This window comes from Triplophysa dalaica, chromosome 14, assembly GCF_015846415.1.
Source record: "Triplophysa dalaica isolate WHDGS20190420 chromosome 14, ASM1584641v1, whole genome shotgun sequence".
Taxonomy (NCBI): Eukaryota; Metazoa; Chordata; class Actinopteri; order Cypriniformes; family Nemacheilidae; genus Triplophysa; species Triplophysa dalaica.
In genome coordinates this window covers 7,199,685-7,226,999 of record NC_079555.1, presented here as the reverse complement: position 1 = coordinate 7,226,999, position 27,315 = coordinate 7,199,685, and the positions used below count along the sequence as shown (strand labels likewise).

Here is a 27,315-nt window from a genome sequence, read left to right as displayed (position 1 = left end):
CTGAATGACTTATTCTTATATGACGAATGTGAATGGAGACTGTCAAGCTCAAACATTACAAGCAGTATAAAGAATCACAAAAGCTTAGATTTTTGGCCATCGAACACAGCGAGCAAGCTATTTGGACAGGTTTTATGATACTTTTATGTCTTTTTGTAATTTGCAATTTGACAGCTCCCGTCCCCATTCACTATCACTTTATTCTATGAAAAATAGTGACCATGATATTATTAAAAAACTGACCTTTTGTGTTTCACATAAGTCAGTCATACAGGTTTCGAATGACACGATGGCAACCAAACAATGACAGAATTTTCATTTTAAGGTGAACCGTCCCTTTAAAAGTACAGGCTACCATGAGAGATGGATATGAGAAAAGGCTTTAAAGTGATCCCAGCGGACATTCAGACATCTTTTCTCGCTCGCTCTCTTTCTTGCCCCCTCCCCGCCTCCATCTCTCCCTTTCTCTCTCTCTCATGCCAATCCCTAAATTATTTAATTTAGAGCAGACACCATATCTCCCTATGTGTCGTCCCGCTGAAGTTCTCTTTCTCCCCATTTCCTCCTCCACTTTATAGATTGTTCCAAGCAGGGGTATTCCGTGACAGAATCAGGAATGCGAGTGAGTGCGCTAAAAAATTTGCAAAAAGGCATTTACTTTATTTTGATCTCGACATAAACACGCGCATGCACGCCTGCCGCTCGAACCGGTGTCCCATGTTGTAATAAATGAATGTGAATGTGTTGATTTACTCTGAAGATTAGTACTGCCCCATGGTGAGTGTTTTTGATTTGAATTCGCCAGGCCGGAGCTATGTTTGAATCTCCGTCTCAGCGAGGGCATTGAAACAAAACAAATGCAAACAGGTAAACAACTTAAACATGTCCCCTCCGATTCCAGTTTACTCGAGCGCCTACCAGCCGCCCGCCGCCTGGAGAATTTCCATTGAAAGCTGCGTGCAAATGTAAGTCCGTAACTCCACGACACACTTCATGCATGCTTCCATTTCGTACACATGATCTTATTGTCTGCATACAAAAATTATATGTCTGAAGTTAATTCAGTTGTGGATGGTGATTTGACAAAGATTGGATTTCTTAAATTCAGTAAATTAAACTCTAAAGTGTAAAGTGGTGAAAAAACTAAAGGACATGTAAAACTAACTAAAACTCTTGCTGTGTACTCCGAGCAAGCAATAGCACATACAACATTAAACACTTAAAATTGTCCCCCTTTGTCTCATCGTGCACACTTCATTTAAGCATTTACTCTTTACCTTCCGTCTCATGTAATGGATTCTGGGAACTAGAAATCCCCTGCACACTTTCAGCAATGCTAAATTAAAGGCAAAGTTCACCCAAAAATGAACAGATCTCATCCCCCATTGATTCCTATAGTGTATAGGGTCTCTGTCTGGTGACGGACATTCTTCTGAATATGTGAGAGCAGAACAAGGAAATTCATTTAGATTTGGAACAACCTGAGGGTAAATGAAGACAGAAATTCATTTTTGGATGAACTATGCCTTTAAAGAAAAACTAAAATATTATAGTCCTAACTTAAATAGACAAAACTTCTGTTTGACACATTTAAATGGATTGCATACGATAAACTCGCATTATGACAAGTAAACTGAACAAGCAGTAATGTTTTGTATTGCTGGTCCTTACAAACATCCTCAAAACACAAAGCTCATTGTTAACACTCATCATCAACAAAATTCCCTATTTATCCTGTTCTCATATGAGTAGATTAAATCATGGCCTACGGCCCTATCAGAAATCCACAAGCATACAGGCCATGTTTCTGTCTAACTACAGACAACAGAGTGTCGTGGTCTTTTAGAGAGAGCCGTTCTAAACACAGGGCTCATAGCTTTAGCTGGAGACACTATACTGCAGTCCCCTGACAACCCCTCAACCAGCCAGCCAATCAGCAGCAGGTGAGGCAGATTTGTGGAGCTGTAGGCATGTGTGAGTGTGTGTTGGGGTTAGGGCTCTGAAGAGAGCCCCCCAGATCCCCATTCTAATAACATACACTGCCACTCCAGACGCGAGGGCAGCTGGGACACGCACACACACCGGCACTAATAAAACTGAGCATCACAATAGAAACCTATATCAATATCTACAGCACACAAACCCTGATTCACAGCGCACCAGACAAATGCACGTTATAAATCTGATTTGACGCATAATGGAACAGATTCTGTGAACATCTTTTGTGCTTCTACACTTAAACGTTATAAGCAAAACAATTCTACTTTTCAATCAGATCTCATTTCATCTTAATTTCGTTTAATCTTAAATTCGTGCTTGCCAATACTAATCTTGATGGCACCCCAATAGGTGGAAGGTTGCCAGGGTGTTGCAGTTGCAAAGGTGTTCTGGTTTTAGCCATTCTTAACAACACGGGACCGGGCTGTTGCTATGGTATGACCCGGCTCTCTGTGATAGGATTCTTATCATTAACCTCTTTCTAACATGCTCCACAATTTGAAGTCATTCATATCTACAGCGCAAACATTGTGAGACCAGATACGTGGCAAATAATACTTTCTTTAACACTTTAAGGATTAAGTGTTTGTTCAAATCCCTAACTCCTAGTAGGAGCAATAGTGCAGAAAAACGGTCTAATTCATCATCCAGAATCACAACATGAATGGTAGTTTGAAGCTTTTTCTTACACCTCTTTGAAAAATGGAAGTCTGTGAAAGTGTGTGTGTACGCACGCACCGATGAACACGCCCCCTTACATCACTCCGCTCAGCAGAGTACTAGAACTCAAATATTCAACACTTTCGCAATGTCAAGGGGGGAGACAGGGCAGCATCAACAAACAAACAATCGCAAAGACCCCCTTCCCTCATTCACACACACATCCAAACTGCTGAGTATAGTTAAATATTAACAAACGCTAAAGGAAATACCGTACACCCACACACACATGCCAGCAGGGAAGGAATACAGGGCGTGGGGGGAATGCGGCGCCCCCTGGAGGGCTCAATCAGATGCGGCAGTGTGTAAAAAAGAGGCACGCTGTCAGAGAGTGACAGCAGTGCCTATGGAAGGGCCGAAGGGTGGGCGGTTGGGGGTTCACCTAGGGAAACAAAATAACAACTGAAAGAAAATCTACACATACACTCTCGTACCGACTCGCAAAAAGTCTCTGAAGTTTGTAACAAAGGAGTGAGGATCCAGCGGAGTAGGTCTAGCTGCGCTGATAGGGGCGAAGCATCACTTATTTACTAGCTTACATCTGCACTATTTATGGGGCACCAGGGAGAGGCAGAAAGGAAAGAGGGAGACTGAGAAAGCAGGGTGGGTGTGGGCAACACAGAGGGGCTAAAATATGCATGGGGGCTGGCTCTTCTGGGATTGAGAAAAAAGAAAATGGGAAAAGGAGAAAGAATGAGAGACGTAAAAAGGAGAATAAGAGAGGGCGAGAGAGAGAATTGGAAACAGTTTGAGGATGGCAGCCAGTTGGTGGGAGTGTAAAAGAGAGGTAGAATTAGAGAGAGCAAAGTTTGCCATTTGGGAGAGGGGATGATGCAGTAACGTGTCTCGCAAAGGCACATGGGAAAGTGAGGATTAACTCGGAGTGCTCCTGAGTGGCGATGCGCAGGGAGGGCATGCTGGGAAGGCCAGGTAGGCCATGCCCTTCCATCCATTCAGGCTTGTTAGTGCATACACACACATTCAAATCTCAGTTCACCTGGGCAGGTGTGGGGAAACACTAAATAGGGCTAAGGAATGAACGGATCATTGAGCTGAGAAAAAAGGCAAAAGGGTTCGCAAAGACACACCCACTTAGACTGGAAGAATCCATGTGACTTAATAGAGACAAACCACAGCTTAGATTTATGAAACCAACGTGAAAATAATTAAATACAGAAAACCCTTGATGCTGAGATCAGTGTCAGCCGGCTATTCGCACAGACGAATACTGGAGTTATATACCTGTCCGCCCGGACCACCATGCAGATGAATCGGGCCACTCTATCCATCGCTGCTCAGGTGGGCTTGGAGCGAACGTGGGGGACGTGAGCGGATGGAGTGATGGGAAGGAGGGGGCGTGCCGCTGAGCCTTGGGCTGGTACGAGCATCTCGGCTGGCCGGCCTCAGGGTGAGGCAGACAGTGACCGACAGGGTCCAGCGCTCCCCCTGCTGCTAAATGGACTGACCGGCCATATGCCCGGTGCCGCCGGCCCTATATCACTGTCACACCACGACTGGGGGCAGGAGGGGCACACGTAGAGCGGTGGGGTGCTTGGGCCGGGCAGGAGATTTAGGTCACACCCCTCCCAAGCACCTAAAATATGAAGTCATGGATATGAGTTAGCTATTAACCTCACGCCCTGCTACTCACGTAAATCCACCAACTAACACACACGCACGAGACCCGGAGAGGCGGGCGGTCGCTGGAGGGGGCTGCAGGGCTGGTGGCCCATAGCTCATGAAGATGAATGGAACTTGGGGTAGGGCAGGACGCGGCTGACCCCAGCAGCCTGTGGCAGCCACTGTGGGCTGAGTTATTCACAGCACTGCCCCGACTCAATCTGTCTGCCCCATTATCAGCACAGAGAGAGATAGAAAGAGAAATACAGAGTCCAAATACCAGTCACTTAAACTGACACTGTCCACGCAACATTACATTAACGTTACCTTTATGCTCTAAGCAAACATTTGTATTTATATTTACGTAAAGGGAAAAGTGGAGAATTGGGATTATTGCAAAACAGATTGAAACTCGGGTTCAGATACTGGTAAGGACACTAGTTTACATTTGGACACTGATGACTTATTTTCCAGTGACATGACTGCCTAAGCGCATTGTGATATTTCACAGCTGGTATTAACTAACCAGCAAAACCGACATCTCTCTGACTCTATTTTTTAAAATACTGGTTGAAATACATATGAGAAACACTTTAATTATTATGATACAGACCAGTGGACAAATTTGGTCGATTATTAAATTCAACTGTTTATTAGATTGTGTTCCCTGTCTGTCTAGCAACATGTGTTTATACATTAATTACAATAAGCGTTTGTCTTTTCAAAATTTCTTTCCCCTTTCAAGAACTTTATTGTGTTGGCTCGTGCGATTTCGGTTAAACAGCTTCAAATAACGTCACGTTATTTCCGGTAAGGGAACATAGTGAGCATCGATGCTCCCTGGATTTTGCATTGCATTGTGGGAGATTTTAGGTGCACTGGAAGGATTTGCGATTGAGACAGCCCTTGAAATGTCCGACTCCTGATGATTGCACTGACTACTAAACAAAAGAGCTGATAGAGACGCACCCATTGTCACGTCAATTTTGAATATGTAGTTCTTGACACAGGAGGCAAACACCAGAACACGTTGCAAGAAAAACACTTCAAGTCCTAAGATACGTCTCTAGAAAAATGGTCATTAACCAGTTCATGTATTCCGAGTCCTTTACAAGGAACTCTGTGTGTGTGAGAGATTTAAATCCTGCCTGCCCCTTAGGCTGCACTGAGATGTCTGCATTTGGTGCTTAAATTGATACTATTTTTCACCTCACAGCTCTGTGATATCTGCAGCTCAAGTTGAGTCAGCAGATGTGTCTCACTGCTCTGCCACGTCTGTCTCCGCTGGGAATCATTACCACAGGTCAGGAACATCTAGCGGTGCTTAAAACCAAACCACAGCCACCAGAATGTCTGTACCTCTCCACAAAAACGTCTTCTTGTTAGGCAGTAAAAATACAAAACTCCAGCCAAACAAAGAAGCGGGCAGCAAACGAATGAAGATGTTGAAAATGTACAAAACTTATACTGTGTTAACGTAAACAGTGATAAGAATTGACAAAAGTGACCAGCACTCATTCATTCAACAATTCTTTATGCAAATGAGCTGCAAAGACTAGAAATGCGATGACTCGCCGACGTCCAGTTTAAATCACTGTCAGTATGAACACCCAAAGAGGCATATGGTCAAGACTATGCATTAACCAAATTAATTTTGGGCATCATTTTATCATACTCTTACAGAAAAGCTATAGCAAAGAATGTACAGGCTGTGCTTTATAAATGTGTGTGGCAGTGCTTACTGTGTGTGTGTGTGTGTCTGTCTCTAAGTGGATGGGTTCAGGGCCTCCCTCAGGGAACTCAGACAAAGGCTTGAGGTAAAAGAGAGAGAGTGCAAGAGACTATAGCTATCACAGTAGAGGAGGCAAAAAGAAAAAAACTAAAGAGGAAAGAGAGTGAGAGAATCTCGAGAAGAATAATGTCAAGTGGACAAAGGGTGTTGCATTGTTACAGGAGCCAAACCCCTTTTGATGACCTGTCAGGTATCAGATTGGTCTTGTGTATTTGAGCGTGAACCTGTCGGGCATACAGTTCTCTCTACAGCTGCTCTTGACTATCTGACCTGTGACTGGTGTACATACTGTACTGTGTACTAGTGTGTGTGTGAACACACAGAATGTCTAGGAATAGGCTTGTCGATATTAGGTATAATACTGAAACATCCAGTATTCAAGAAATCAGTATTACATGTATATGGAACACAGTATGCAGTCAAATATACAAATATTTGGTTCAAATACTAAGATCCAATGCATTTTAAAAAACAAATCTTAATATTAGGGCTGTCAAATGATTAACCGCATCCACAATAAAAGTTCATAATATAAACACATACAAATACAAGTATACATATTTAGGAAATATTTACATGCATTTATTTATATTTACCAATCATTTCAATTGTATACAAATCTTTATTAATTTTTATATTTTTTTATGAAAAACACAACTAATAGCACAGTACACAGACATATATAATGTCAACACAAACTTCTATTCTGGATGTGATTAATCACGATTAATCGTTTGACAGCCCTACTTTATGTGCATACATAGCTTGATACATTGCAAGTGTTGTCTGCCTCCAATGGTTAATATAATCTCAAATGCCGTATGTGGTATACACTGTAGAAATGACCACTAAAGCTTCCCTTATTTTCCCAAAAATAAGCTGAAAGTGCCCCTTACATTCCACCGCAGAAGTTGGCAACCCGATTCTATGAATCACAATCTTTTTTTGGGACATGCAAACGCACGTGTGAGTAAGAGTAGATTTTTTTACAATACGCGTGTGTGGGAGTGTGTGAAATCTTGTGTGTGTGTGTTTCAGCAGCCACAGCAGGTGCTGAGATTGATTCTCAGAGTAACGGCTCTAATCGTTACTGGCTTGAGGATGCACCCTGTTTTCTCCTTTAATTCCCTTATTAGCTGTGATCTGTGTCACATCTGTGTCTATCATGGATAACTGAGATCGAATCAAGAATCAACTAAAGTCCACGCCTCACAAAGTGAATTCACAATTCGCCTCTACAAACTTTAACTGCACATGATTTTACGACTCATAAAATATAAGCACTTAATATCAGATGTTATAGTATGCACAGAGCCATTGAGAGAGCCGTGACAATTTGTCTGTTAAGCCGCAGTTGAATAGTACTAGTAACTAGCATTACTGGTAACTTCCGGGAACTATTGAGAGTCTCCACGAACCACAATTGCTGTGAAAAAACGGTTCAATTGGAGTCAACGGAGTTTACGCATGGAGTATGCATGGATTCTGGAATTCTGATTGGTCGACCGCAGCCAATCAGAGTCAGTTGACATCAGAACGTGACTCAATCAGTGCTGTTTGTCACAAAAAAGCAATGAAAAACAACCAAATAACTCTTAAAGAAAACATTTCAATAAAAAAGCAAAATTCAGTTAAAATTTTAGGAATTTTTTTTTTTATCGTCGGTCACTTTTCTCAATTCTCAAGTATGTTTGGCTCAAAATTCATTTTATAGCCTGCGCACATATATTCCAGAAAGCCAAGAATGCTTACATCCTCATGTTATTATTCTGTACAAATGACATGTTATTCTGCTTACCTGGAGCTCGGTCTGGAAGAAGAACTTCTGTGGACACTGGGAGCAGTCGTAGATCTTGTCCTCCTGCCCGTGGACGGCGAAGATATGCTGCTGCAGCTTATTGGCTTGAACAAACACTAGGAGAAGGATAAAGTAAAACAGCAGTTAAACGATTGTACGAAAACGCTTCACCCAAAAGTGAACAGCGAATTAGCTGTGAACAGGGGCGTCGCAACCGTGGGGGATGTGGGTGTTTTAACACCCACACTTTTCCCGGTGAAAGGGTTAAACACCCGCACTTTTTTTGCAGTTTTTCAGCAGTTTTGTAAAAACGCCTTACAGCAGTCGCTCCAGCGTTTCTCTTGCAGCTCTGTGTCAGCGCTCGATGCGGCTGCTTCCTGTCCTCTCCCACTCAATCAGAACACCGGCTTTGAGTGTGACCGGATGATGATTGGCTGTTCTGCCTTAAGTCCCGCCTCTCTTGGTGTGTTAGATTTATCGGTTAGCTCGTGCTGAGGAGGCGGGAACGGTTATGGTTATTTACGTCTTTCTTTTCCAGCGACTTTGAATGAGTGTTTATGCTTTCAAAGTTTTTAAATAACCTTGATATGTGTTTGGGGAGATGTTCTGTTTATGTTTTGTTGATATGTCGAGTGTTTTCTGAATTATATTTAGTTTTTAGACTAATGCTAATTGCAAATTGGGATATTGTTCAGAAATAGCTAAATTCGGTTATTTATGTGGCATGCAATATATAAAGTAACTGTGATGAAGAAGGCAGGGAATTGACGAGGAGGAGGGACAAATTGTCCTTGTTAAGCAGTGTATTTATGGGTTTATTGATTTTGATATTTTGAACATTGCTTTTTTTGTTTAGCTGAATACTTTTGTGGATACTTACCTATTATGTTTGATTGTACCTGTTGAAGAACTATGAACGAAAAGTGTATATTATTTTAATGTTTAAAAACAGAAAATTGTTACATTATTTATACCACCAGAGAAAAAGCTTTGTGTGGGCGTTTTTTTATATCTCCCCTTTTTAAGGTGCAAGTAAGCAAACTTTAGCGGTCACAGTCCTGTCAGACCAATGTCACTATCAAGCTTTCCACTGTCTTTCCCCCCTGTGATTATTAAAGTTTTTCTGATTCATTAGCAAGGTTGTGTATTTTCACAACAGAGTTTTGACTTATTTTCTGTGTGTTCCGAATGTGTTTTTATACTTTACTAGTATCACACATTTAAATGGGAAGCTTTTTATATCTTGTATGTTATACCTTTTGTACCTTTCTGTCATTACGTTCAAGGTTTTCATTGTTTACAAACAAAACACATCCATCCCCCGCACTTTTGAAAAGCTTGCTACGCCCCTGGCTGTGAAAATAGCTGATTCGATTTAGAACTAATCCAGACACAGATTTTGTAAACCCCATCCACTAAGAAATCCATGACTACCAACTTTTTCGTTTTAAGCAGTAGAGGCAGGGTAAAAAAATTCTAATGAAGTTTTGCGGGATTCAGACAACGTGTCAGCACTGAGGGAGAGGAGGAGGGGGGAGCATTCTCAAATGAAATGCTCTCAAGCTCTCTTTATCGGAGAACGAGGGATGACAGGGGGAGATTGAGGGAGAGACAGAGGCAGACTAAAGTATCCCCACCAGACCTTGTGATATTTATCAATAAATCATTCCTCTATCCTCGGGTTTTAAATTCCGTTCGTGTATTTTTGTCTTTTTGTTTCTGTAAACTAAAGTTTGCTGTGTGTGGAGACTATGAATTATTGAGCGTCCCTGGAGGAGGAGGCATTCGCTTACTTATTCATGAGCCACACAGGAATAGTGTTAAAGTTTAAAAAGGACTGCGTACCTGTAAGGGAAGATGGGTAGGGGGAAAAGACGTGATGTAGCCAAACAACTCGGTAAAGGTGAAAGAAAGAAAAGAAAGGCAGAACTAATCCTCGAGGAGAGAGAGGTAGACAAAGAGATGGACGAGGCAAAAAGAATAAATGATTTGATCAGAAGGACAAATAGAGGAATGAATGGGAGTCTACAGTGAATATGGAAGGAGGCGTGGGACGGAAAGACCCAGAAACCAGACCAGGAGGAGTAAGAATAGATGATAAAGCGGTGAAAAATGGGTGAAAAAAGACAAACGGAACAAAAAACGAGTGCAAATTATCTGGAGATCAGCATGGTATTGGGGACAATATGGACTCCAACACAAGCCTTTAATGTTGACAAGCTCAAGTAATGATTTCTGATTCCCAAAGGTAAGCTGACAAACAGTCCAAAGTGACTTTCAAACTTAGTGCAGTCAGACACACACTCGCTCGCAGGGCCTGTTTAACTAAAAGCACACGTACACGAGGGCTCTACCCTGGAGAGTGAGAGCGGATTACACTGCCTTTCTATAAACCTGCCCTTTATTCTCTGACCTCGCCTTACCAGAACAGACGCACACACGCGGATCTTCTCATCTCAAAGGCATTCAGCACGCCAACTGGCGTATAGAAAACCACAACCACTTACTGTAACTCACCAAGCGTCTGACGCAACGCCCTCTTTGTGAACGATTCAAGAAACTTGGTTAACTCTCGCTTGTCTATTCTGTTGCGCTTCTTCCTGGTTCTGTGAAAGTGGGGCGTCTGACAGGAGCTCGATCTGCCCATGGGTCACGAATCCCACCGGGCATCACAGCGGGAAGATCGGCTCTCATTAGCTTTAGCATCAGCTCAGCAGGATGTCTGCACCAACCGCAGCCTCCTGTCTTGGCCACGTTGAACTTTATTAACCACTGTGTGCTTCTGGATAAGAGTGTGTCATAATATTTCCTGTCTAACTGAAGTCGAGAGAGGATTTACGTGATTTATATACAAATACAGCCATGTCAAAATGTACTATTTATAGGTATGTGTACAGTAAGTAAAAATATTGTTTTATTACATTCTGTTAACTATTGACAACATTTCTCTCAAATTCAAATTTGTTTTTATTTGCGGGAAATTGAAATGGGTCAAAATAAAAAAAGAGACGCAATGTTTTCAGATCTTAAACACTGCAATGAAAAACAAGATTTGTATCATGTTTAAACAACTCAAAACTAATGTTTTAACACAACATGTGTCTTTGCATCTCTCTATTTTATCTTATTGATGTTGGGTGACTGCAAAATACATGTAGAAATGCTTAATAAAGGTAAATCTGGAGTGGTCTTTTAATTTTTTCTAGCTATATGAGATACTGAGATGCTCTTTAAACAATATTGAAGAAGGTCCCATCTATTCTGGACTCTAATTGGCTTCTTTTATCCTTAATTTAAGATAATGCATTTCAAATATATGTTTTAACTCTTTTCAGTTTTCTAATAAAAAAAATTCAATCCATATGCTGTTATGCATTCAAAGAGTCCATGTCTGATCTTTCCTCTCTCGCCGCAGGATGAACAATGCATTTAATAGTTAATTCAGTTCAATTAGCAGGACAAGGTGGAGCAATGGAGCAGAGGAATGAAAAGAAGGGAGGGGGCAAGTGGTGGAGATGAGCTTGAGAAAGAGGAAAGTGAGAGCAAAGAGGTAGTAAAAGAGAAGAAATTAGATTTGATGAGACAGAGGAAGATGACAGTTTTAAGATCAACAACCCCTTTATCCAAAATGCAAAATCTATAGAACTATTCAAGTGAACCAGCATGAAAGGCTGGAATATACACTCATAACGCACACACACAACTAGATGCACACAGCGTGGTGTGTATTAACCTAGATGTACAGGACAGTGTGCAAGGGATCGCATGTGTATACTTTTCATTCAACTTGACGGATTGTGTTTAATGGTGCTTAATAGAGTTCAGTTAAACACAAGCATGAACAAATGACCATAGATGATTTACCCTTAGCATGTACCCTTGCTATAACAGGGAATGTGTATTTGGACCTTGTGACCTTAACCCCCCGGGCCGGACCCCTCACCTGTAAAGCAGACGGGACACTTGAAGGTGCCTCCCATGCCCTCGAAGCTGTGCTCGATCAGGTGACACAGGAGCTTGGCCGGAGAGTCAAACATCTGGTTACACAGCTTGCACTCATGATTGATGCCTTCCTCTGCAAAACAAGAGCATCATACAACAGGTTACACACACCAGCAGAGAAAGAGAGAGAGAGAGAGAGAGATAGAATGAGAGAATCACCACACAAACATAATAATAAGGAAACGTTTTAAACACATTAAATGGTTGTGTTCCAATATTTAGAGAGCCACTGGGCTTCCTATGTAGGGAGCATCCTAATCTCGTAATCTATATAAAACATAGTTAGCGTTTTATTATTTAAAATTTCTCTAAGGATATGTTTTAGTATAATTGAATTTACATTCATTACATTTTTCCTTAAAATGCTTCCTTTGTAGGCAGCTCGCTAGGTATTGAAACACAGCATACTCGCCTCTGAAGGCGACTCATAAACGGGTGATAAAAATGTAAGCAAGGTGTCTTTTATAGAGCTCTTGAGTGAATAGGGTCATTTTTCTGTTTCTTCCTGTCCTTGCACATCATTTGTGGTCCCAGGTTTATAATCTTCAGCTCTGGACAGTATGGCCACCGCATCCCTCCTCCCCTCCTCTGCCCAGCACCATCTCTTTCCCGGCCGGTAATTGCCTGCCGCCCCCCAGTGCTGCGGGCTCTGTGCCCTCCCTCTGCCCACTGCTCTATTTTAAGCTTGCCTGAGTGACATCAGTGCCGCCCCCTGCTGGTGTGGGACAGATGAAAGGTGGGCGTTATGTCCTGGCTGGACGCCTCTGCTCTCGTCTTATCACCCACCCGCCACACAGGCCCGAGCGATGCCCGCCTGCCTGCACACCATCAGACACCCACTGCCAGGCCCCACCCCGGCTTAGCTCCAATCCCCGAAGCCCCTGACTGAGTCATGGGGCATGATAGACGCCACCACAGCGGCGCTTCCCAGACCCCATCTTCCCAAAGCATCGAGGGCCCCGCTGACCGGTACAGACAGGCTCGGGGTGCCCCGCTGCTGAGCTACAGGGTGCGCTGAGGGTTAATAAAGTCTTCAATCATATATCCCCACCATCACCCTGACCTCCACCTCCCACCCCTCTGCTCCAAAAGCCACCTCCACCGATTCCAATCTCCGCTGTCTCAAAGGCCCGCACAAGGGTGCTCTAATCCCTGTTTGAAAGGAGCGGGTGGGAGGTGGAGGGGGCAGCGAGGGTGGGGGGCTCTGGGAAGGATTGGCAAGGGCACTGCTTTGGTCTGTCCTCCCCCACTGCCTCCTAAAAGACATTACGTTCGGGGGAGAATTTTCCTTTCTGGGCGAATGAAAGCAACGGCGGACAGAGGTTATGACTGAGTTTAATATGTCAAACGCCTTTTGTTGAAAAATCTGCTCTAGTTCAGTGAATGGTTCGTACGCGATGATATCGTCTTGAGACACAACACTACATCCGATCCACTAAAGCAAAGATGAAAACCAAAATGGGAAAGCTTAAGGAAATAAATGGGTTCTCTTACATTTTGAAGGATGAAATGCATGACTTTCTATAACCTTTACAGCAGTTTGTGATTGTTGGATAAGAACGTTAAAAATGTATTCTGATTTACAGACATACACAAACAGAAGAGAGGAGACAAAAAATATTGTGAAGAAGCGTCGCCACACAAGTATTTTATATAAATTTATATCTTAAGACTTCAGATGCAAAAGAGACATCTTACATTTTTCTTTTAAAATGATAGCTTCTATTGGCCATCGATGTTTGTATTAAAAGTTATTACACTTTAATGGTATCTAACATCTTCATATATAAATGTTTATACAGTAAATACACATTTATGTACATCATAAAGACAACAATCCTGATGTCTGGAAAAAAAAATGATTCACTCATATTTAAAGATTTTTCATGACTGTGGGTAACCTTCCAGAGAAAGAATTAGAGAAAGAGAAAATCTAATTCTGAAAAATAAAAAAAGTGGTTAAATACAGTAGGCCAAATAGCTTTTGGAGGAAGTGAATATTTTATACGATACAGGATCTGTTCCTTGGATGTGGACGGGCCTAACGATACGCACGTGGATTGGAACAAAAGGGAAGCAACACCAAAGTAAAAAAATTGGGAAAATTGAGAGAAAGAGAGTTAGAGGAAGAGAATTCTGCTAAAGAAAGCAGAAAGCAAAGGGATAATTGGACTGTCCAACACAAAGTAATGGTAGCCAAGGGGCCTGCGAGCATGTGTGTGCGTGTGAGCGCGTTTTTTTGAGTGCAGTTCTTTGAGAGAACTGCAGTTGATCAGTAAGTACAGAACATGCTCCATCATCTATTTTTCCAGTCTGCACAGAAACACTAAGCTCTCCACTTCATTCTGCGTGTGTATGTGTGTGTCTGTATGAAAAAGTGATGGGGCTTCATTGGGATTACAGTTGCTTGTTACTGCAAACCAGACTAGCGCTGTCAGGGAGAGCATTTGATCAGTGAGGCTGACACAGAGGTCTCTGAGAGGGGGGACTGCAGTGTGCTGAGGGAACCATCACATTACTAAAGAGAAGAAGACAAGCGTGCAGAGTGCAGCAGAGGGCCCAGGAAGTGCACGACAACAACACGCTCTTTCATAACCGAAACTAACTGGGGGTTAAAAAAAGAACAAAAGGACTTTACAAGCAATGCGACACGTCGTGAAAGGCGCACCGAAGAGATTTCACAAATCCTTTTCTTCATCTCACAAACTATTGACGCTTGGCATGTTGGGTGTATGTACACACAGCGCTGCATGACTGTCAGGTGCTACACATTTATTTGTTCGTCTTGTCTGTAGCTCGACTGGTAGAACATGGTGCTTGCAAAAACCAAGGTCGTAGGTTTGATTCCCATGAAACAGTTGCCGATAAATGTATATAGTAGCTTGTGTCAGCCAAATACATCTGCTTTAAAGACCTCTGTCCACAAAAACTCAACCCCCCCTTATTCAACACCCATTAGAGGGAAAAATAGAGATATGAGAGTGAGAGATAGAAAGAGAGTGGGCAGCTAGAGGCAGTGATATGTGTCTGAGAGAATATTTAACTGGAATTGAGAAGGCAAGGGAAAAAAACTGGCCGCCTCTAAAGGTATGCAGCAACTTAATTGAGAAACGGCATGAGGCCGCCACACATTCGCAGAATTACTGATGAGGGCTTTCCAGGACATCGATAGAGGGAGGGAAGCAGAGAGGGAATAGAGAAAGAGAGAGTGAATCGGCAAGAGGATTGAAAAAAAGAAAACAGTGATTACACAAACAGATAGGCAGAGAGCAAATGAGTAAAGGAGAGATATTCATGTGGTATTTCAGGTTGTTTTTCCACCAACCGAGCAGGCCTTGCCTTGCACACAAACACTGCCTCTACGACTCTGCATCGGCTGCTGCAAAGCTTGGCCAATGTGCTTCCAGCTAATTGACCAGGGGGAGCCAGGTGGCGCCCTGGCCTGCGCTGGTCCTCTGGGACGGGCCCATCTATATGAGAATGCCCCTCCTCCGCCCCCGTCTCCTCTCTCCCTCCCTCCGCCTCGCTCTCTCCCTCAACCCATCGCCCCCTGTAGCGTGCACTGGCACACAAATGAGCTGTATAGATGGGAGCGCGTATCCCAAGTGGCCCAGCACCTCTCGCCTGGCCCTGAGGCCCATGGCCCCGGATTGATGGGCCGGATGCTAGAGAGGCAGAGCGGGAGAGCCGTGTGGGAGAGGAGGGGAGCGAGCCAGGGCGAAAGGGGGTGGAGGTAGTGGGCTTCTCTAGGGGCGAGCTCAAGGTGTGTTGCCATGGCAACTCAGAGAGGGAGAGCAGGGAGAAGCAGCGGCGTGCTGAGCTTGACCCGTGCTGGTGGGGGTGGCAATGTGGGCCAAAACCAAGTGCGCGCACACACACCGACTGCAGGGCTAGGGGGGTCTCAAGAGCTCTTGCTTCCTACTCTCTCCTTTTCTTTCTTTCTTACGCACACAAGCACCTACACACAAACACCGAGTGCTGCATTGCCGGAACAATCCCATGTGCCACCTCTCTCTACCTTCACACCGTACACGCACAATAACAATGAGTCACTCCACAGCATCTCCTTTATACAACTTTCATTCATGCCCGAAAAAGTTAAACCCACCGGTACGAGCGCCCTCCTTGACTTGACAAAACATCTACACAGGCTGACAGCGACGCTGTGAGCAAGAGGGACACGACTAACTCATCAAACGTTCTCTCTCTTTATCGCTCTCTCCTGCCTGTTGGTCTGATTCACACGTTTCCTATTATCCGCAGCAAATATTTCCGGAACGCTTTCTCTCGCTCTTTATCTGGCTGCCAAACGGGATGGAGTCTCCGGCTCCAGATATTTTTGGCAAACGTGGACGGCATATGGAGTTGACCAGCTTGGAATCTCCTATCAGATTACATAACAGTAGGACGCTGGATCCCTCTACCCTGCAGAAACCGACCTTCATGCAAACAAGCAAACAAACAAACTCTCCATCCAAAGCACACGCACCACCTCTTCTCGTTTCCTGTCGCGCGAGTCTAAACGCTGGTAAATCCTCACTTGTTCGTTGCCGTCTACGCTTCTGTGTTGACTGGATATTGTGTTGCTGGTGAATGAATGGAGGCACACATCTCTACCAACTGTTACTATTGAGTCAGACAAATTATGTCTTTCAAAAGGTAACAACAGCTAACTTCATTTTTAAACTTGGTGTATTTAATTCGACACATATTCACAATTGAGTCGTTTTAGTGGTAATCTGAGGTACTTACTGTACAGTTCTTATGTGACCAAAATACGTTTTATTAGAATATATTCATATTTTTTCTTTACTCTTTGCCATTCACAACCTGTCCAATAAATAAATGTATTAAATCAACAACCATTCTCAATGAACATCTTATTTATGAATTACATAATAGGTTGTTATGATTACATAACACATAATCTTGACACAAGGGTAATCCTGTTGTGAGATCTTGTGAGTATCGCGATCTTCATTATGACTGCTACCTTAGTTTTCTGAGCAGCGTAGAATCAAATTAGCTGTCTCTAGTCAGATTATACCTTGTTACTACCAGGGTGTGCTCATTCAGAGAACTTCATTACCCATAACGCACTGCAGGAGCAGCTGCACAAGCCTCACACTGGGTTCAGTTTTCGGCCAATTCACAGTCCCTCAACGAAACCGGACGCATGCTCCACCAATCAGAGTGTTCTGTTAAGAGCAAGTGCCACCTCTTAATTTCTTTTTCACCAATCAGCACGTGTCAGCAGGTGCCAACCCCCTGTGAGGAAGAGTGTTCTGGCTGCAGTGCTGATGACCACCCAGTGCTCCCACTAAGGCAGCACTCTTTCATTTCCAGCATATATACGCACAGAAAAGATCGCACACTGAGCTGCAGATAGTGGTCTACAAGACCACTGCAAAAAAACAAGAAAAAAGAACATGCATATTTTCTGCACGTACAAGACATGTGTATACAGAACTTATAAATACATTAAGAAATATTTATTTATTGAATAATGTATAAATATATATAAATATATAAATACATATTATCTATACTATAAATATAAACAAATAGTTATATTTTATATACATTATATAAATATTTATTCCTAAATATATATTTGTATATTATACATCATTATATACTGCATTATAAACACATACCAGCAGCATCCTTTTGCCTTAACAAATACATGTTGGATCAATGTATTTTTTTGCTTGGTTATAATTTTTTTTATTTATTAACTTATTTATACATTAATATAAATGTATTATAAATAATGTTTATTACTTATATAACAAAGAATAAATAAAATTAAGACTACAATAAATTAAATCATAACTACAATTAATTGAATTATCAAAGATCAAAATTAGTGATGCTGTTGCTAGGGTAAATTATATGCGTGCACATGCATGCACACTCTCAAATACTAACCCGCCCACATGCTCTTGTACATACAAACCACCCTCGACCTCACAGTCATACACACTTGAGAACCTGATTGTTAGCGTGTAATATATGCACAGCTATTTGTGTTTTGAATGTTAATTGAATGCTGGAAAGTGCCGATAGGGGAATAGTTCTAATCAGCATACCAATAAACCCTTCACATGATAAAGTCTTTATAAGACGCACTTACTCCCACGGCCTCCATATACCTCAACAGTGGCTATACACCTCATTCCACTCTCATCTTTCCTATCATCTGCCCGTCCTCGCATCGCCTCCGACGGCAGATGAGACACGCAACAGCCGTGTAACGACCGAATCCGACACGCGTGTGCATATGCTCCGGAGTGATTAAATAGTAGTAAATCTAGCCAATAAAATCCAGCAAAAGGGGAAACGAAAACAGGCGTGTGCGGAGTTGAGGCAAATTCGCAGGTTGCCATAGCAACGAAAAGGCAAGCTCAATGAAGAATTATTACCCGTATAATAAACTCCTCAGATCAGCCAGGTGACTTGGCCGGGACCTAGTTAAAATATAAAGAGGATACCGCAGACTTCCAAGAGATGGGCTGACGTACGGATTCACATCCCAGCTCAAGGTCAAAGTGAGTCGTAACTCCTTTGCCAGATTCAAACTTTTATTGGAAGTGGACACACGCGCGCTCGCGCAGCCCCAGATTGCTAATTGCAGTATAGAGGGTAATTATGACTCTGTTGAGTGGTCAGCTGAGTATGTGCTGGCCAGTGCTGTTGGCCGGACCTGGTCTTTGTGGGGTCTTATTGAATTTGAGGCCTGGTGCAGTGAATTTGGAGTTGGCTGAGCTGTTTGCGGGCTGCTCTCTTAAACATACACACACACACTGTCCGTCTCCCTCTAATGCTGCAATCTGCCACACAACTTTCAGGAAACATGATGGGTTGCTTCTGAACACAATGGCTGCCAGAGGACGCAGATGCCTTTACTTTTGCAAACACACAATGGTCACATCCACCAAAGTATGCACAAAAGTCCTCTAAAAAGGCCAATACGGCTCTGTAAACAGCCAGCATTTATTCTCTTTGTGCACACGTGCAAGTACGTGTGTGTTCATCTGTATGTATTCATGTGCATATGCATGTGTGCTTTTAATCCTACGCCCCTGGGTGTGCCGGGGGCCTTTTATCCACGCAAGATCTCCCAAATGCTGCTTAAAAGCAATATCCATGAACCATTCCACTACAATTGCTCATTGTCAGTTTGGTCCTCTGGGATATGCCGGATTCCTGGGATTTCATTTCTGTATTTCCCCCATAAAACCCTCCCGTTTGCTCCCCCAACCCCCATGCCCCTCCCCAGCTGCCGTGGAAAACGATCACAACAAAAAACAATCACAGTAATGCCGATGCCACATCATCTCCAGTGCAGGTACGCTCCAACCCGCTCAACTAGGCCGGGTCGCCTGTCGCTCGTCTTTTTCTTGTATTAGGACTATGTCTTTGGTTGGCTGGTTGTGAATTATCAGCTCGCTAAGGAAGGGGGGGAAATCTGAGCAAATATGAAGAAGCAGCAGGATGCTAATAATGCACCTCCAGCTGTTCAAGTTAACCTGCAAATGTGTCCATATGTACCTCGAGAGAGAGCGAGAGGGAGAGATGAAATTGTGGAGAAGACAGAGAAAGGGAATTATACAAATGAATAGCGATTGAAAGAATAAATGCGGTCGCATGAAAAACATTGATGACACAAATGGAGAAAGAAATAAAATGGTGAACAGTCGGAAAGAAACAGTAAAACAGAGGCAGTCAGATTGAAGGAGAAAGGGAGAGAGAGAGATAAGGGGGTCCTGGCAGAAAGCCGGCTCTATGTGGATGATTGTGAGCAGTTGGAGTGACCTTGCTGCGTCTGGACTGTCCCCGCCCCCTGCCCTGCGTCCGACTGCGCCCTGCCTTTGGACCCTCACCCAGGGCCAAAACACACACACTCCCACCCCGCCGGGACTCTACAGGGAACACGGGCACCGTGACCACACCATATGAAACGAAAAACACACCCATACGCACGTACTTGACTCAAAAACACTCGCGCATATTCAAAAATCACACATTTAATGAAGACACTACATCATTTGTAGGTCATGTGTATGAACCTCTGCCAAAAACTCCCATGGTTGCCCCCACCCCCTTTCCATCACGCTCTTTCTGTCTCGCTGTTCTCAGTTGGTACGTCTATAGACTTTTCCTCTGTAAATACTGTCATATCAAAGATCTTCAGTGGCTGTTTTATGTGGATGTTTACAAACTGATCTGAGACGCATCATCAGCGCGGCTGATCAGAGAGCCGAGGCTGTTAAGGGAGTTTATTGAAAAGAGAAGCTCCGGATACCAACGTATGAAGGTATCTGCGGGGGAGATATGGGAACGCTTTAGTGCAGCGACAAAGGAAAGAATTGAGGGCGGTGGAGGAGAAGTAGAGAGATCCAGGTTATCTGGGTTTGTAAGAGTCTGATAAATGTAATTAAAGTAATGTGACACATTTGCTCCTGACCTCACATGGCACAAAAAGCTTTGTGAGATTTTTAATATAAAGGTGAATGAAGTGTGTGAGGTCAACGCGACTAGCGACACCATCAAAAGCTGAAACTAGATTGTTCTGGAATACTCCCACCTTTTGGCACAGTTTGGAAAAATTATTCACTTTCCACTACAAAACATTTACATCTTGAAATTCTGTTCTGTGAGGATTGAACTTATGACCTTTTACCAATTGAGTTACAGAAACACAACTTATTACATACTAGTTAAAACTATAAAGCACATTACTGGTTAAGCCAGATGTTAACATAGCAGATTCTTTTAAATAAATCGAAAAATGCTCTGAAATTAAAATATTTGTTAACCTACAAATATCTCACATTAAACAGTTCATCCAAAAATGAAAATTCTGTCATCATTTACTCCCTTTAAATGAAGACAAGAGAAAGTATTTAAGAAAATGACACACTTCACCTTTAGTGCTCTGGTTCATTGTTGAAGTACTTTTATAACTGTGCTGTTTCTCAAAGCATGCGCAGAAGCCGGGTGTGCATCTCAAATGTCTGTTTGATCCCTTGTGTAGGAAACTGTCTTTGATGTTACTTAATGGAAAGGTTTCTTTCTGCAGATTAGGGAATAGGGAACAAGCGAGCAGTTTGAAAGAATGCCCATCTTCCCTCAGGTCTGCAACATGCATTAAGTCTGCGTGATATCTTCTCGGCGTGCCACTTCCTCCGAGCCTCCATTTCCCAGCATGCCCTGTTCATCTCCTTCGGGTCTAAATCTCACGGTTGTCCACCCCACCCACTGAGACTGGCCAGGCCATAGTGCACCTGTGAGTTGCCATGGTTACCCAAACCCATGTCTTTCGTAGCATCATGCTGCTTGTACCACATATTCAAATACAAACAAATCAATAAATAATGCTCTATTAATTATTCGAAGGCCGGGATTAAATATACATGTGTTTAGAGATTTGTTTGTGCGTTTGGATTGCAGCAGGGCTTTTAAAACAGCCATCTTGGATACATCGTTTCCAATTCGGACAATGACTCCCAGCTGACGCTGACGTAGACACAGAGAACAATAAACCTCATTTCCTTCTGCCAGAGAGAAAGCGAGTGAGCACTCAGAGACGCTCTCAAGCTTTAAAGGATGGCGTAAAAATTAGGCATTGTTGAAATGCTACTTTTTCTTCATCAAATTCTTCACCTTTCTCTGAACTCTGACATCCCAGCCCTTCAGACTTTTGTCCCAGACTAGTTCCACCATAAATGGCAACCACAAAGACATACAAAATACTCATATTAATATCAGGGTGTCGAGGATTTGAGTTATTACAGATGACAGCGCATTAAGCGGATGTGTACAGGGTGTGTTCCCCTGGGGGCTGACACCAAACTGGATGTTCAAAGACCCTAGTCGAATAAAAATCAATTTTAATGCACACACATCCACAACAAAGGAAGTATGTCAGCGCCTCTGTTTAGAGGATGCTTTTTCATCTTAACTTTGTTTAATTTTTTTCTTTACACCATCCTTCATTCCCCCCACTGAGGGGAGGGAGGGTGGTGTTTGTCCCCCCAGGAGAACTCATCTGTCCCACCTTAAGAGTCCTCAGTCAAATCAAAGCTCCCAGCAGCCCAAGGGCCCTAATTCAACGTGTCACCTCCACGCTCACAGAGTGAAATGAGCAGGACAGCCCAGGAGGGGGTAAAGCAGGTATAGTATCACACTTTTCTCCCATCTCCTTCATATTTCCTTCCCTGTTTTAGTAGCTGATTTCTAAAAACTTTTTCCAATCTAATCTGTGTCCTACAGTTAAATATATTTTTAACACTTAATTTGAAACTTGGGTGTCCTTTAGTTAACCTAGCATCCAATTTGGTCTCAACTGGAATTTACTTTAACCAATAAGTGAACATAAAGATCCAATTCAGAGCATTTTCCTTACATGATACGCAAACTGAATGACAGCAACCATTTTAATCTTATTTCATTGGAGGTTCACAACAAATTTGTCGAACACATGCAAGACACACATGTGCAAACGGCGCACAGACACGCACAGATGCTCAAGCACACGCAGGCCAGATGGAGCAGGCGAGGCAAGGCCAAGTGCGCGTGCACCTCGTCCGTATGCCGCGTTTCCTCACTCCAGCAGCGGCTCCTCAATCCGTTACGTCTCGTGTTTAAACTCCTGATACAAACGGCATTGTTGTTTTATCATCTGCCCTCCCTCCCTCTCGCAATCATCAAAATAACATCTGTTTGCATCTATGCAAACACCTGACAGGCAGCTGATGCCCCGTTCCTAACCTCTGCAAAACAAAACAAAAAGAGAGAGAGGGAGGACGAGTCTAGAACCGGAGCACATCTGGGTCTAGAGCCACTGACCTGATCCAGATGTGGGCCGCCAGGCTCGGCAGACATAAGCACACCTGGACACAGCAGTCAACAGAAAAAACAAAGGGGGCGAGGGGGTTGCAGCTCTGCATCCCAACTATCAATTCAGATTTTTTTGTACATCCTCTCACTCACTCAGCCTTTCTCTTCTCTAAATTGAAAAGGGAGCGGGGAATGGTCATGTACTGTACTAGTATTGTTTGGTGAACACTTTGTATTCAAGCGCTGTACTGTCCTCAAATCGGTACAATAGAGATTTCCCAACATTCTTTCAAATAAACTACATTAATCGAGGCAGATTTGAATAGGAACATAGTGTCCAGACAATGAAACAATGGCCATTACAGACATCTCTGAAGAGACAGACAAACTGAGACGATATGAATTCTTGAGAACTGTGGCAACATTTCCAAGACCCTTGGGATCACCTACCCGCAAAGCTACCTTAAAACTGTTCACCAAGGACGAAAAGGTGTTTTAAAGGGAAGGTAATCACACCAAATATTGGTTCGATGAAGTTCAAATAAGTTATTTTAGAAATTAAATATTCATGACATTTAAAAAAGATGTTTAGTTATAGAGCAAATATACCGTACAAGTGTCGTATGATGTGACAGCAAAACGTAGAAAAAAACTACATTTAAGATAATTTGCTCTTATGCTATTGTATATGACAGCTGTCAATATATTTTCAAAATTTTTGCTATGTCAACTACCCATATGTGTGTGTATGTATGTATATGCATGTGTTATACATTATGTTTGTGTGTGTTTATACACACACACGCAAACAAACATATATTTGTAATTTTACAAATACATATTACACATAAGACATAAATATAAATAAAAAGAGTAACGACCAAGTACACCGTTTTCAGGTTCAATATGTGTAGTGAAGGCAGATGCAGTATCAAACACAGTTCTCTGAATATTGTACCACGTGCACATACACATTCATGCACGCGCAGCATCGGCCTATTTGCACGCTAATTTATAACTAAATGGGGAAAAGGAGTGTGAAAGTCTGAACTTGCAAACCGCTGTCTCCCTCAAACCCCCACGGCTGCCCATGCTTAATCCCCCATGATGCACCGGGGCACTTCCAGAGCCACTGAGACCCACATTGGCGCCGAGGGCTCACACGCATACGGCCATCCAGATGCTATGGGTAATTAACCTACCTCTGTGAGCGAGCTAGCGAGTGTGCGTGTGTAAAAGTACGAGAGACAGACTTTGTGCGCGCAGTGGAATCTGTGCCGTTACACAAAAGGAACAAGAAATGGAAAAATGCACGACGGACATGAATGCGCACTAGTCTAATGAAACGCAGACAAAAATACGTGAGCATACTCTGCAGCAGTTGAATAGTTAGATCAGGGATGGATGCATGCTGTGGCACAGGGGAGGCAGTTCTGGGCTTGGCTATGCCCAGGGTCTTAATGACTTAATTGAGGTAATTATTTGGATAAGAAGTCCAATCACCTGCCTCTTTTCCTCAAGGTCCTCATCAGAAGCTAATTAAAGAGCCGCTCCCAGTGCGAGTCAGACCGGTGCTACGTCAGAGGGCTAAGAACTCGGAAAAGAGTAAACTCTGCCCGCATCCTCTGTTGACAGAGCCTCGCTAACCTCCCACTGACCCCACCTCAATGGGTTTCTTCCTGGCCTTGTCTGAAACTTGAAACACTTTTAATGCGCTATATGAAAGTCATTAAATGTTTCCTTGGTCATATTCAAAAAATGGGTTTTCATCAGGGGTCCACGCCCCCTTGGGGTTGTTGAGCTGTACTGCAGGGTTTTACCAAATTGTTGTTTGATCTTGAACTCATTTTTACTGTGGTAAAAATATGGATTAAAGAAATATATACCAAAGCTAAACAAGAAAAAGTGTTTCATTTCCAATCCCACTTTAAAATGTACTAAGCACAACTTAGAAGTAAATGACCTGTACATTAAAGATGATTATTTTAATATAATAATTAGAAAAAATAAATAAAAGACATTTGCAGTATAAGCACCATAACTATGTAAATTCAATAATATGGTACAAGACGTGTGTTATTATTGGCCAAATTTACAATCCATAACTCAATTACATTTAACTCAATGTGCCTCAATCCTGTTATCCTCACATAAACTTCATTCCTCGATGTGTTCCCATCTAAAGCTCTAGAAACCACCTGTCAGCATATTCTGACGTTACCTTTTACCGCTTGTCTTTAAGACTTTGTCTTTCTTTGTGAATTCTCATCATTTACCTCACTATTCTCTCCCGCTTGGTCACCTCTCACCTCTGTGTTTCTGACTTTCTCTCCTCACCTCTCAATCTCTCTTTCTCTATCTGGCGAGGTGTATAGTGGAGCCTCCCTCTCTCTCTCTTTCTCTCTCTCTCTCTCTCTCTCTCCGGTGGCCGCTCTGCTGTGCTGGTTTAATTGCAACAGCACCCTCATGAGCGGCTGGAGCCCGGGCCGACTCAACACCTCCACAGAGTGTTCAAGGGTAACCGGCAGGGGTCTGCCACCCCACCACTCTAACTTTCTCCCTCTTTTCCTCTCTCTCTCACACACACAAGCGTGCACACACAGACAGTCAGACACACACACGAATGCAGTGGGCCCCTCAAACAGGCACCCAGAGAGTAGCCGTCAAACACTCACTCCTCACATCTCATTAATCAGCTGCCAACATCAAACAGCAACGCTGCTGCTTCCCGGGGGCCTGCCCGTCCGCCCGCCTCACACTGTTGTGTCTGTCGTGGCAAATGCATTTCTGTATCTATTGTGTGTGTGTGTGTGCATGCACGGAGCATACTGAGTGCGCTGGCCCGGGTCTGTTTTGACCAGTTTGTGTTGGATAATGAGCCGAGTTGAGACTGGTGAGCTGAGTTTAGGAACTGTTGCTGATGCCTGGGTCAGGTCATTTTTTCGTTTAATATCTATTCTGTGCGGGTGCTTCGCGCTCTTCCCCACGGCTCGGTAAATAACATACCAAGACACTGTCTCTCCTTTGACTGGACAAGAGCAGCTTTTGGATTTGCATAGTCTGCAAACAGAGATATGTCTGATGCAAACGGTCCTCATGTTTTTCTTTTACAAGGTGTGTATGTTGTCAGCCACACACCTGCACCTTAAAGTGACAGTTTACTCCAAAATGAAATTTCTGTCATCATTTACTCACCCTCTTGTCATTTCAAACCTGTATGACTTCTTTCTTCTGCAGGACACACATAACAAAGATATTTTGAAGAATGTTGGTAACATTGGTTTTGTGTCCTTCCAATAGATGTGAATGGGTACCCCCATTTTTGGATGAACTATCCCTTTAAAAGTGAAAAGTTTCACACTACACAATAAACATGGAAAATGATGATATTACACATACATATTATTTTAATTACAACGACGCAAACAATTCAGACAATCGCTGATGTTCATATTCTCTGTAGGTCAAACCTTTCGTATTTTGCACCAAAAGCCAAATTTCACTTCGCCACGTTTCCGCTCCGCCGCGCTTACGTGCATACGCATGTCGCTGAACAGAGCGCAAAATCTAGTGTGACCACACCTCAACATGATCCATTTCCAGTACTGTTCACCTCTAAATGACACTAAAACACTCTCCCCCGCGTTCATCCCCCCGATTATGAGTGTGGCACACAAACAGGGCGTTTAGACAGCAGCTGAAGGTTCCATCAGCATTTGAGCAACGACTTGCCTCTCCCCAGCTGCAGCCCATTACAGGAGGGAATGAATTAATAAACTCGTGAAGGGAGGGGGAGAGAGAGAAAGAGAGAGAGAGTGTCTCTAGAGTCAGTGTAGCCTCACTGGCCTGGCTGAAGAACTCATCTGAATATGGATCTTGTTAGCCGGTATGGCTCACAGGCAGAAAGAGGCACTTTGTAACACACACATGTACAAATGATGAAAAACAAACACAAATGTTGCCATGCTGTAGTGAAAGCTACTGGAGCTTAGTGTCTTGGGATGGAAGTAAAACATCACAACTTGAGTTTAGGAAAAGACTTTGTCAAGATACAACACTGGCATCTCACAACAATAAGAGTACAATTCGATTCTGAGTTTCTACTGAGGGAAAACAGATTAATATGCTGCAAGCAGTGTTGGGGAAGTTACTCTGGAAAAGTTATTAATTACTAGTTACTAATTACATTTCCAATAAAGTAATTAGATTACCCTATTGAAACCAAAAAAGTATTTAATTACTTATTATTAATTACTTTCTATATCCTACATCAACCTTGATTAGTTATGATTAGAAGAGATTCTGTAGAGCAGTTTGTCTGTTTAGGGCTACTGTAAAGGATACCGCGGTGTATGTAGATAGAAATAGCTCATTCTAAGGTAATAAAAACATAACGCTACATTATACAAGGTCTTTATACACCTCTGAAGACATACTTATTTGTCAATGGATCCTCCAAAAATTACACATTGGACCTTAAAAGACAATATAGACACCTCGACTGGCAAAGACCCATGTAAGGCTTTAGCACCTTTCAAAC

The 27,315-nt window shown here is 42.9% G+C and overlaps 1 protein-coding gene across 3 annotated transcripts in view; it reads right to left on the bottom strand.

The window, feature by feature from the left end:
• The window catches only part of znf423 (zinc finger protein 423), a 146,253-nt gene that overhangs the window by 9,451 nt on the left and 109,487 nt on the right, over positions 1-27,315 (bottom strand). For all 3 annotated transcript variants that reach the window (XM_056765742.1, XM_056765745.1, XM_056765743.1), the window contains 2 exons: positions 11,872-12,003; positions 7,929-8,044 (listed from right to left, as the gene is read on the bottom strand). In XM_056765742.1, coding sequence (XP_056621720.1) covers positions 7,929-8,044; positions 11,872-12,003 — 248 coding nt within the window. The remainder of the gene's footprint in view (positions 1-7,928; positions 8,045-11,871; positions 12,004-27,315) is intronic.